Source organism: Buteo buteo, chromosome 5 (assembly GCF_964188355.1).
Source record: "Buteo buteo chromosome 5, bButBut1.hap1.1, whole genome shotgun sequence".
Taxonomy (NCBI): Eukaryota; Metazoa; Chordata; class Aves; order Accipitriformes; family Accipitridae; genus Buteo; species Buteo buteo.
The window spans coordinates 41,715,176-41,727,819 of NC_134175.1; the positions used below are offsets into that span (position 1 = coordinate 41,715,176).

A 12,644-nucleotide genomic window follows, 5' to 3' on the forward strand; every position below is an offset into this window, starting at 1 on the left:
TCCTGAACATGTCCTGGGCTCGTTTTGAGGATGACCTCCGTTTCAGCTTGCCTTCTTACCTCTACCTCCTGCGTCACAATACTCCCCATCCCCTTTCCACATGTAAAAACTTCTGGCACTTATAAAGCATGTTTTGTAGGTGCAGTCTTTTGTTTCTGTGCCTTAGTGACGTGGTGTTTGCAAATAGCTGAATTTGTAATGAAGTGTAGTGCCTGGGGCTGCATGTTCTGACTTTGATTGGCTTAGTGCCTTGTTTTGAATGCTGCAATCTGTAATACAGGGGATGCAAGAAGAACAGCCTCTTGTTCACATCCACCCTGGACGTATTTTCCAGCCCAGTTGGAGTGAGACATGATCAAAATTACTTCTGTAATTAAGAAAACGTTGAACCTCTTGTGTGTGTTAGGCAAATGAGCTAAAGCTTTTAGCCAAGCAATTAAGTGTTAAGGTTTTACTGTAAGGTGAATGTAAACTAGACAATTTCTCCAGCTAAGCTTCCTATAATCATTCCATTAGTATGAATTCAGTACAGTAGGAAGGCAGCATAGCCTGATGGCTAAGGTTATTATTATTATTATTGATGATGATTACAGTACAAATGAGCAGTAGAGGCCCCAGCCGAGGTTATGGTCATATTTTGATAGGAGTTTTACTTTATGGTAGCATAAAAGACAGACTCTGCTGTGGAGTGGTCGTAATTTCAATAGACCAAAAGATGCAACAAAAAAATCATTTCTTTGCATAGATACAGAACTGAGATGCAGAGCGATTAAATGCCATGCCTTCCCTGTGGCCAGTGGAAGCCAAACTTGATCTTGCGGCAAAGGCACTGGTGTGTGCGTGAGGTATGGTATGGCCAGTGGGAAACAAAAGCCCTGTTCCGCTTTGGAAGGGTGGGTGGGAGAGGGTTGTGGTTAGTGCTGTGATGTGGGTGCTGGATTACTTGCAAATTCTGTTTTCATTTCCTTCATCTGCTCTGTGTCAGTGTGGGTTAGTTATTTTAACTTATTAGCTCTCACTGTCTTCTGTGGGATATCCAAGTACTAGACTGAGTTTGCAGTGTATTCTGAGATCTAGGGACAAAAGTGCTCTTGAAGTGGTAATTTGCTGCTTCTCTTGTTACAGTATATTAAATTTACATAAGAATTTTTATCTGATTATCTAACTAAGGAACTCCACTTTTAAAGGGAGTGTCTTCTTAACTAAAACAGTATTCCTTGATCTGTTTATCTCATCTTTCCATTTAAGGATGCTTGCTGGGAGTGGTATTGGTCCAGTTTCAGTAAGTCACATGTGTGGTTTTTTATTTTTTCTTTTGCTGATCAAATCGATATCATCGTTTATTTAAGGCAGCATGTCTCAAGATTGTGAAAAAAGGTCAAGGCAATTTCAAAAGCAGTTTGTGTCTTGTTTCTCAGCATGGACCCTGTTACTAATGTTTCTGGCTTTATGTTTCTGTAGGCATTCTTGCCGGCGTTCATGTACTCATTGAAGGTGTCTCCACTCATAGAAAAAATAAGTGACCACAAGGATTTTAAGAAGCTTCTCAGGACACGGAATAACATACTAGCGCTGTATTCCAAATCTGGTAAGTCTTTTTTTTTTTTTTTTTTTGGATGTCACAGCTCTTTGTGCCCAGCAAGGTGTGCGCATTTGAACATCTGTGTGCACATTTGGTTACCTGTGTACATGCTCAGATGACTTAGCTCTTTGTTTGCCCTTACTTGCTCTCTGTTCACTGTTGCCTTATGTGACTGCAAGGTGCTACTACGTGACTACAAGGGCTTCTTCAGGACTGGTGTCCTTTGTTCCAACTCGGAGGCTCCCGATGTTTCAAGATTGGAGTTGTCTTAATTTGGTTTTCTAATAGCTCTGTCACATTGGCAAAAATGTATTTTATTCTGGCTTTGTCTCCAAAACTGGCTGCTCATAATAGCTGTCAGCCAGAGCTTTCTGGTGTGTTTATCACAGTAGTTTGCAAGTTTCGATTTCCTGGTCACACTGAAAGGCTTAGTGTTTGTAGTATTGAAATCAATCCATCTTTGCTTCTGACAGCTTTGAGTGTCCCATGGTTGTCTTTCAACTTTAATTAACAAAATATAAAAATAAAAAACGAGCTGCTTGTGTAAGAGGGAGAAATGGCTCATTTCACGTCATGCCACCTGTCCCCTTGAATCTCTTTGCTGTCTTCTCTCTCATTCAGGCTCTCCTTTCTGGCTGTTCACTCTTGCTCTTACCTGTCTGTTTGCTCTTTCTTTTGCTCTATTCTCCTCCTGATGTTCCTTTTCTCCTTTGTTGCCTGGTTTGTTTTGGTGTGTTGATTTGTGTTACACTATGTAAAATGAAGAAACGATCTTTAAGCTCCATATGCAAGTGCAGAATGCTGTTATGGATGTGGAAGTCATTGGACAGCACGAAGTAAACTGTGTCACTAAGATGATTTTCCTTAGTGCTGTATTGTTTTTGTTTGTTGTTGCTTCTTTTTCCTTCCTGCAGGCAAGCAATACAAGATAATGCTTTGTTTGGGGGTTGGGTCCTCCCTTTGTGACCTGTTGCAAAGGTCTTATCACAATTAAGCTTAATGACGTTGGCAGAGTGCTCTGGGTTTATAGTGTGGCAAATTGGAGCAGTATGTGGTGACCCAATATCCTCCCTTCCTCACTCCCCAATATCAGAGAATTTTGCAGACAAAAATGTGCAGGTGCTGGGATAATTAACTTTGTTTCCCAAAGATTTGCTTATTCTGAAACAGTTAAAATGATATATGTGACTTAATTTTTGTTAAAATATTTGTGTTTTGCTATAGTGGGAAACTTTGAGCGCTCAAACTTGGCCAAATGGTTTTGTAGTAACAGGTTCAAAGTGAAAGTCATAAAAGAGTTTCTAATGCGTTTTGATTTTGAAAGGAACGCTTTAGATAAAAAGGACATCTGTATTATTCAGCATTTTAAAGGGAAAATTTTCTTTTTACGCTTAAGATTTTAGGTGATGGTTGCTTTCATTTTTAGAAGCACAACCAGAACACTTCAGCTCTGACACTCATCAAATAAATGTTGCCCTATGGGCATTGTTCAAAAGCTGTGTTGTGGAGATTTCTTTTTCTGTTTTTGTTATTTAATTGGTTGGTTTTAGCAGTCTAAAGCATTGCATGCAGAGCTGACTGTGGGATTAATGTTTCTTCCTAGAACAGTGATCCTTGTACAATTAGAAATCTCTTGCCTAACTGGCACCCAGAAAGAGGGGAGGGGAAAAAAGAGATATGAAGTTGGAGGTGCGATTCTAACCCCAGATACACATCCCCCAGCTGTGATGAGTTGTTGGCCAGCATCTGATCATACTGCTGGAACAAAGGCTTTGCTTCTCAGATGAGCAAAACTAGATGAGTATTTCTATCTCATGCAGAAAATGCGTTGGTTTCAGATGTCCTCATGTACAGGAAATGTTTAGTTCACCCTACCAACTGGGTATCCTGCCAGGGCTGCTCAACTAGCGAGTCTTCTGGGACAAGTCTGTTGTATCCTGAATGCTTATTTTTTAAAGGGCGTTTGTCAAACTGTTCCACTCTAAGTACGTGCAAAAAATTCCCCTGTGTGTCTACGTCCCTATGTTGGAGAGATGTGGCAGTTGCATGTTATCAGTATTGGGGGTAGGAGAGTTTCTTGAGAGCTAACATGTGTGGGCTAGCATCTCTGATGGCATCAGGCCCAAGCAAAGGCTGTCAAATACAAAGAAGCTGTTTCTGGCTCGGGGGATTGTTGTGATAAAAACTGTGGAAGTTTAGAGATTATTTGAGGGGGCTATCGCTACCCTCTGGCTCTACTTCTCTACTCTTGACTTCACTTTCTCAAACATTGGAGACAACATATTGGTCTATAGAAGCATTTGGTCTGACCCAATATAGCCATTCTTGTATTCAATTAGTTGAAGTAGTTGCGGAGCAGCAGCAGTTTAAATAGATCGGGAAGAGGCTCTGAGTTTCTATTTTCTGTTCATTGAGGCAGGAAACAGCTTCTGTTAGATTTTTGGGGGAATTGATACTTGTTTGAACCTCTATATTTTTCTCTCCCAAGCTCTTGTCGCATTTTTCTTTTGTGTTTATTTTTAATACCATTTATAAGACTCTTTTGGAATGGAAGTATTTTGCAAAATCTACACATGTGGCATGGTGTTATAAAAATCTCAGTTGTGCATTTGTAATACAGCAAGTTCTTGGAAGGACCTTTTCTGGGTGCCTTCTGCTTTTCAGTTTTGAGCTCCTCATGACTGTTGGTTTGGGTATCTCCCAGGGTCATGGGAATAACAGTGTTATTTTCTGTGTATGACAGGGACAGAATTGAGGCAGGCAGAGATGCTGAATGACTTGTCCTTACAGCTGATCAATGTCCTAAATGAGGTTGCTCTAATTAGTAGGCAGTGGTACAAACTGGTTAATGCCCAGCCACAGGAAAAAGGCAGTGTTGGGATGGAAGCCGGTTTGCAGGAGAGGACACAGTATAGCTCTGTAAATGTAGGTCAGGGAGCGTGCCTGGAGGTATGAATTTCAGTGTGTTGTTTCAGGGGGGTGGAGGGAAGGAACCACCCAACTTCAGCTGCAGCCAGCATTCCTTCTAGTTTACAGAAGATTTTACTGATCCCTCTCATACTGGTTTCTTCACATTAGACAAAATGTTATTCTAGTGCTGCAGAACAAAGGAATGCACCATTGTGTTTTTCTGTGGAGTAATAATGCTGCTGTTGATTTATTTTTGTTATTATTTTATTTTGTTTTTCAGCTGCTGCTGCGGAAAGCTCGCTCAGGTTACTGTCCAGTGTGGCCCAGGAGGTGAAAGGACGAGGTACTATAAGCTGGATAGACTGCGGGTATGTGTCACGCTGTTTTTCTCCGTTTTTTTTCCTCTCCCCTTTTGGCTTTTATTGCTGACTTAGCTTTTTGATGGCTTTGAAGCTTTTTGCCTGTAACGGAACCCACATCATTCTGTGCAGTTTCTTCATAGCTGTAGGGAGCCTATATCTTACCATCCTTTCTTCCATTGGACCAGTGGTGGGGAATCATTTTTTCCTTATGGCTGTTGTCACTTCTCTGACAGCATGTTTTTCAGCCTGAAGCTGGACACCCCAGCTAGCATTGCTTTTCACAGGGGGCATGTAGCATGGAAACTCTGACTGCTCTGGCTTTCCCACAAGCCAGGGGAGGAGGAATCCCTCATGTTGTGCCTCAGCAGGAAGGCAATGCAGTTCTGCTCCAACAGCAAATGTTGCATGAGCAGGAGGGCTGTTTGCTTGGTTTTGAAGCGTCCACCCATTTGTGTTTCTCAATAAAATGTGCTTTTTTTTAAAAGAACTTCCTCCGTGCTTGTATAGGTTCATGGCAATTTTTAATGTGAAGGCAGGGAAACCTGTTTTTCTAAGTGGTTGCTTGTGTGGGGAGGAATGAAAAGGTGTGTGCTTTCTGGTTTGCAGATGTGAAAGCCTCCACTGTGGTTCTGTTCAGTAACACACTGCCTGTGGTTTTAGCTTGTGTATCGTAGTGCCTCTCTGCCTCTGCAACTTCGAGAGCTTTGCCTGCAGGTGGCAAATTCCCCTTCCTGTGCTGCAGAGGAACAACTTGCTGCCTACCTGTGTTTTTGGGTGGATTGCCATAGTATGAACAAATCGTACGCTGTGCACAAATCTAAGTCAGGTGTGAAAATCCTGTGGCTCCCTTAAAATTACACTTTTGAAACCAACCTCCATCCATCAAGCAGTGACCCAGAATAAGTAATTGGTAAATCAAAGTTAACGTGCTTTTGTTGTTGGTTAACTTGTCTTGCTCCCCCCCGCCACCAGGCAGGTATCTCTCCGTGGAGTCCTCTGCTTCTGCTTTCTGTTTGCATTCTGTTGGGCTCGTCCAAATGCGCAAACACTTTAATCTCTGCCCAGCTGATGGGGTCAGTGTTCCAAGTCATCCGCTGGCAGAAAGCAGGGCTGCTTCTTGGAAGTCAGTGAAGCCTGTACCACTTCGCACCTGCTGAAAAGCAAGCCAACCGTATTGACCCTGATGAGGAGAATGTTATGTGGAGATCTGGCATACCTCTGAAATCCAGTCTCCTTTTCTAACGAAAGCACTGATAAACAATTTTTGGTTGTCAGTAGTGATGGCTAGCAGATAGGATGCTGGGCCAGCTTTTTGGCTTTAGTTTCTAGTTGGCCCTGTTTGTGACTGTGAAGTGGTCACTACCTTTTTGTGTCTTCTGTTTCCCTTTTCTTTTAGGCTACCTCTGTGTTGGGGGACTTAACTGCTTACTGTGTGTGTGTGCACGTGGCTTGTGTATACAAGTGCTGGAATGATGAGGCTGTTCATCTGGCCCTTCAAAATGCTGCTATAATACAACTAAGCAATAACCATCTCCAGGATTTATTTTAGTTCTGGGTTGGAGAAGGAAAGATTCAGTGTTTAGGACTTCAATTTGAAATCCAGGGAAGTTTTGGTACTTTGTTCAATGAGTCAGTCTCTGCTCCTGAGTTTGTAAGTGATGGTGATGGGGAGGGAAATGTGTTGTTCGGTTTTGCTGTAAAATAAACTTCAATTCATCAAAACTGAATATGGTCTCCCTTTCCAAATGTTGTCATCTAAACCAAACTTTGTTATGGGATTTACTTGCAATCAATGTATTTTAAAGTCTCCTTCAGGTAGTGCTTTAATACATTTCATAGGAAGCTTGGTACGTGCAGTGCCTTTCTTCTGACCGTGGGGGGGAAATGTTTAGTTAAGCTTCCTATTTGTAATGAAAGGTGAGTTATTCCCAGAGAGTGAAGCAGCCTGGTGAAGGTCATGCTGTAAGAGGTTGGGAGACCTGGGAATGGATTTGTAGGTTCCCAAAATTTGCTTTGATGCCAGTAATATCATAATCAGATTGCCACTGCCGAGTGACAGGCAGTGGGCACGGTGCTGTAACATGGCAATAGCTGTAATTCTCTCTTCAACGGTTGAGCAGCGCTTCCTTTCAGATCACTCATTTGGGAAGAACCTGGGAAAAATAGATCATCTGTCCAGCTGTAGCTGGGTATTTGTTAGAGATGTTTCTTCTATCCTTCCCTCCTGCAGAGGGATGTCATAACAGAGTTTGTGAACTTGCCTCATGGGGCAAAGTGAGCTGGAAGACTAGCTTGTGGCAAAGGAGGTTTTGATGCATGCAAACCACCCCCCCACCCCCAAACAGTTTGAGCCTGAACCAAGTTTTGTGATAGATTTGCTTGTTAAACCTTTAAAGTGTTCAGGAGTCAATCTCATAGTGTTGAGGTAACTTTTAAACAATTTTTTTCTTTCCTTGGAAGATTGTTTTCCTTTGCTTATTGGTTTTCTTTTTTTTTTTCCCCGTGTGCAGGTGGCTGCAAACTGCTGCCCACCTCATTGCAGTGATAATGTGAGAGAGGCTGCAGTATTGCTGTCTGTCACCGGTCACAAAGGGCCAGTTGTAGGGCCTGAACAGCTGAGTCCTACCAGAGTTCCTCAAGCTATTCTCCCACTGCAAATATGCTGTGAAGCTTATTTGCAAGTCTTCATGCCGAAACAAACAGCGCACAGATGCAGGGATATTTACAGCACAGGCTCAATTTGTTTTACAAATACTGACAAGAAATGGCTTGTTTGGCAGCAATATTTAGCAGGGAATTTTGGCTTTGCTCTTCACATCCCGCTGTAGTGGACTTCTTTGCCTTTAGATCCAAGCATTGGCAAGGCTGGCATACATGCAGAGTTCTGGTTTGTGTCTCTGCTTCCCTGTGGCGATGTCGGCAGTCTTTTTCTCTTCTTTTTCTTTATTGGTGGTGCTTTTTTGTTTCTTGTCATTCTCCTCCTTCCCCTCATTTTCAGGAGAAAGCAAGAACATACTGCTCCGCTGATGGAAATCATTATGGATTGCGAAGTCTCAGCAGTATGTTCTGTATTTCATACAGCACAGGGATGTGTGCAGGTTTGCGGCTGGAGGTGGGCTTCCCGAATTGCTGGCTTATGTGGAAACCATGCTCCTTGGCCTCGGCTTTTGTTGGGTCTGTGGTATGAGACAGAGGTTATACTTGAGCTTTCAGTTCCAGGTTGAGTGGTCTCGGGGAGACCAGGGAGGTTTGTTTTTCAGCACGGCATGGGGAAATACTTGGTTTCTTGCTGAGAGTGTTAGTGTGGAGTAGAGGAGGTTGCCACGTAGTTTGTCACTGAGGCAGGATAGCAGAGGTCCCCAGAGCGCCTGGGCTTAGGAGGAGTAGGGCTGGGAAGTGCCAGGTACCTGCCTTCCCTGCACAGGTAGGTTCACTTGTGTTAAGTGCCCTGCTGGAGCAGGGCCATGCTGAGTGCAGCGTGCCCAGGGACGCCTCTGTGTGCAGTATTGCAGATAAGGTCCTCGTCCACAGGAGATTTCAAGCAGTTTGCCCAGGCGTCCTCCTAGAGGTGAAGGGGCAGCATGAGAATTGCTTGCAGCATTACAGTGGTCACTGTTTGCTCCTGTGTGCTGAGATAGCATGCGTGGGTCTGTACACAATTAGACAGGAAGCTATTTCAATTGTGAATAAAAGACCCACAAATAATGTGATAAAAATATGTTTTATTCTAGCCTTGCCGTGTTTTAATTAGGAAGTGCTTGCTGAGGTGTTTGATATTGAATGAATGGTGGTGTGGGAGACAACAGAATATTGAATTAATCATGCCTGGTAAGGTGCATGGTATAAAGGAGAGAGCACAACGTTGCAGGCTGGTAAATCTTCAGCGTCCCAGAGAGATGGATCAGTCATCTTATGAGCAAGTGTTTTGGGGCTCTTGTCTGGGGAGATGCCATGTTAATAGGAGCCAAGAGTCCCAGCTTCTGTTCCTGACTGCAAATTATTCACATCTTGTTACTTTGTGCTGTTAAAAAAGGTGTATCTGTTTTCCAGGCAACTGGGTAAATATTGCCTGATACATTAGTCAATGTTTATAAAGAGTTTGGAGAACTTTGAAAGGAAAAAATGCATGAATGAGCGCTCTTCACTTAGTGTGTTCAGATGCTATTGGGATGGGCATGTAAGCAAGCAGAGGGTTGGGTTTTTTATTGAATTATTTTTAGTAGTAGGCTGATAGAAATTTTGAAAATTGAAGGGCTCCATATGGAGTTGAAAGCTTAAGATGTCTGCAAAAAAGAAAATGTCATGTCCTTTTGTGCAATCTCAGAGTCTGGCTGCTGCTACGTGTAACAGCAGGTCGGGGTGCAGTGGAGCTGGTGTGTGCTGCGTAGGCAGACGGATGGTCGGGGTGTGCTGCAGAGCCTCGGCATCCCCCCTCGTCTCCTGAAACCTCCATCTTTGGAGGCTTAGTCCAACTGGAGGTAAGCGTCGATGTGGTCAAGTAAACGAGGAGTTTTGTGAAAAATAGAAACTCCTGGCAAATCCTTGTGGTGGCAAGTAAAAGATACGAAGTGATGTGCTTGGGAACACAATAAGATGGAATTACTGCTTGAGTGAAACACAAATTTTTGTTGCTTGTCTTTAAAGCAGGCAAAGCTCCAGTCCCAGTTCGTGATGCCCTGAGGTCTGGTTTTGAAGAATAATCATTATCAAGTCATCCTCTAGCCTTCTTGAGTAGGTTTTGTGATAGATCATGGGGTGGCCAAGGACTGATGTTAGTTGGAAGAGTGTAACTAGTTTGGGTGAAGTGAAAAGAAAGTAAAATGGCTTTGCTGAAGAGAAGAAAATGTGTTTGGCGGGTTATAAAATGCATTGTGGTCAGGTGCAGCTTTGAGGAGGTGGCAGAGGAGGTTGAAAACTAGCTCTTTCCATCGGGAATGTGATTTAGTGAACACTCCTGGTTTTCCTGTTACTGAATTGTCTTAAGGTTTTTATTGGCTATAACTCCTGCCTAATTGTGGACTGGTATTTTCAAAAAAGCACCCTTTTCTTTGGCTCTGGGTAACTATTCTCTGTTCAGACTTGCATGGTTCCCTTTACTGTAGGTCCCAAACATAAACAAAGCTGTGTGATTTCCATCTGCTGTCATAGCGCATGTGCTTGGCTTTAGCACATCAGACTGCTAGGAAGAGTAAATGCCATCTGGTTAAAATGTTTGACTAATTTTTGGTTGGTTTTAATCCCACTTTTTCTGCTCTTGCGTGTCATTCTTGTAGTCCCTTTTGTGTGTCCTGTGCGTCATTCTTGTAGTCCCCATTCCCAATAATTGCTTGTTATTGTTGCAATCCCATGACACTTAGCATAAAGGTAAGACTGTAATTTGGCTGGTAAAGCAGGCCTTTCAAGGCTATGCATCTAAATATGTGCTGGTTCACGATAGCACCAAATCTAATGAGTAATTGTCTTTTCTGGGATTTCCCCCAATTTCTGTGTTTATCTGCCTTTTAGATGAAATCTTCCTTCCCAAATTTCTAATTTCCTAGTGCATTGATACAGAAAGGCTTTACCCATAAACACAATCATAAATGAATTTCTTTAATGCCTTGAAATAGCAGGGAGGAATTTCAGAAGTAAGGCTGCTGGTACAGATGGCATTAAGTGTCATTTTGCTCTTTAGTTTTTACCTTCACTCCTATAAAGCTGATCAGAAGAAGGATTTATTTAAGAGAATAAGTCTACTCATCTCCGTTCCTTGTAGTTGAATTTTAAAGCTGATGAAAAGCTTTGAAATTGCAAATAAAAATGACCAGACCTAATGGAGAGAGAGAAAAAAGGAAGAAGAAAGGAGCGCTGCTCTTGCACTGATGCGACCCCTTCCATCCAAGTACATTTGCTGTGCATGGGATTTCTGCCTTTTTCGACAGTTGCCTTGAAGGCGAAGGGCAGTGGCAGCTCAGGGGTGGGTGGCAGGTAATGTTAGGTGCCAGCCTGGGGGAGGTAGCAGGGGCTCCGTTTGCAGCTGGTCCAGGGGAGGTAAGCCAGGTGTCCATCAGGAACACTTCGCAAGTGTAGTTACACTGACAGCGTGGTCCTTGTGTGGATGCAATTTACATGGGCAAACTGTGCATTTGCAGCATAGGTTTTCAATGCCTTCCTCCTATCTCTGTCATAACCTCTGCGTGGTTAATGCTAATTCGCATTAAAGCCCTTTTATTTTCCTGTAAGAGTGACCATGCAGGAAGTGCCATACCAGTCTGAAAAAAATTCCTTTAAGTAAGCTCTCGGTTTCTAACATAAATGCACTTAGTCAGGTATATTGCATTAATTCAGAAATGCACAGTGTTTAACTAAAATCCACTGTAGTGTTTGGGTGTACAAGCCTGGGCTCATGTCTCAGTTTCATCCTAACTGTGTGTTCCATGGATATTGCCTAGAATTGCTCATTAACAGCTTAAACATTGCTGCTTTTCAGACTAAAATGAAGAGTAAGCGAGCTAAGATTTTATGTAAAGTTACCTCCATTTTCCTGCATTCAATACTTCATTTGAAACATCCTCTAGCATCCTCTCCAGACCCATAGCGCAGCTAAAGGTCGTAAAACAGGCTACCAAGGGAACAGTATAATGTGCTGCAGTGTCTGTGTGCCTGTGGGTGATACATTCAAAACCTGCTTTTGTGGGGATCTTAGATTGGTGTGAACTCAAAGATAGAGCTGTCTTGTGTCCCAGGTTAGGACAGTGTTCTGCTGTACCAGCTTGTATGAGTTAGAGGAGGTCTGGATGAGTCCAATGAAGAAAGCTGCTGCTTTGCAAAGAGAGTTCAAGTGTTCGGTGTTTCTAGAAGTCCCTGCAAAGCCTTTGGTAGCTCCTGTGAACGTGTTCACCTTATTTCTGTGCAGGTATGTGGGCTGCCGAGTGCCTCTTACTAATTTATGTTTCCATGGAAAGTACCGTTCATTATAACTTCTTGACTTTCTGCAGGGCTGGAGCTTATAATTTTTTCCCTTAATTGTTTTTGCTTGATGATACCTGTTACCTTTTTGTCTTGGGTTTCTTTCTGCTCTTTGGCTCGCTCTTGCTTCCAGTAGGAATTAATCTCATGGGTTTTAGTTTTCAGAAAATACTTCTTTTTAATCTCATTCATATAGATTCCTGGCCTCTCTAATTGACTAATGGGCACAGGGAGTCGTTTGTATTGGGTGACGAGTGGTGCTGGGTCTGCGCAGCACATGGATTATTCTGTTTGCATTCCTGGCACGTTCCAGGGGAGTGTTTGGAGCAGAAGGCTGCGATTGCCTCGTGGGTCACAGGGAAGCTTTTTGCTGAGTTCTAGGGGGGAAAATCAGGCCCTAAATTCAGATGAGACTCTGTCCTGTCAGTCTGCTAATCCTAATCTTTAATTCTTTTCAACAGCATGTTTTCTGGTTTTGGTTTTCATGCTCCCCCATCCCTTAAACGATTCAAGCTTTTAATCTGCCACAATGTTTGAATGGCTCGTTTGTTCTGTACTATGGAAACCTGTTGCTATTGTTACTTCTTTTATAAGATAATTTCCATCAGGAAACTAGAATGGTGGCAGAATGTTGCTCTGTTTTTAAAGACAAATCTTGTGTTTTAAGCTTCCTGTGCTGATTACTTCTGTGTCTGTCTCTCCTGGGTCCTGTTCCTATTTTGGTGTCTGCAGGTTCTTAAACCCCACTCAGGAACGTAGTAGTATCAAAGTGCCTGTCTGCACTGAGAGCTGTGTATGGGCTTTCTGTTCAAGTAGATGTAAGCCATTACCATCCAGCGGCT

At 42.9% G+C, this 12,644-nt stretch overlaps 1 protein-coding gene across 2 annotated transcripts in view; it reads left to right on the plus strand.

Annotated features, from left to right (window-relative positions):
• The window catches only part of PDIA5 (protein disulfide isomerase family A member 5), a 105,664-nt gene that overhangs the window by 10,778 nt on the left and 82,242 nt on the right, over positions 1-12,644 (plus strand). The window contains exons 2-3 of one of the 2 annotated variants that reach the window (XM_075028792.1): positions 1,462-1,588; positions 4,773-4,860. In XM_075028792.1, coding sequence (XP_074884893.1) covers positions 1,462-1,588; positions 4,773-4,860 — 215 coding nt within the window. Of the gene's footprint in view, positions 1-1,461; positions 1,589-4,575; positions 4,861-12,644 lie in introns of those variants that run through there. The other variant, XM_075028793.1, reaches the window with a different exon arrangement.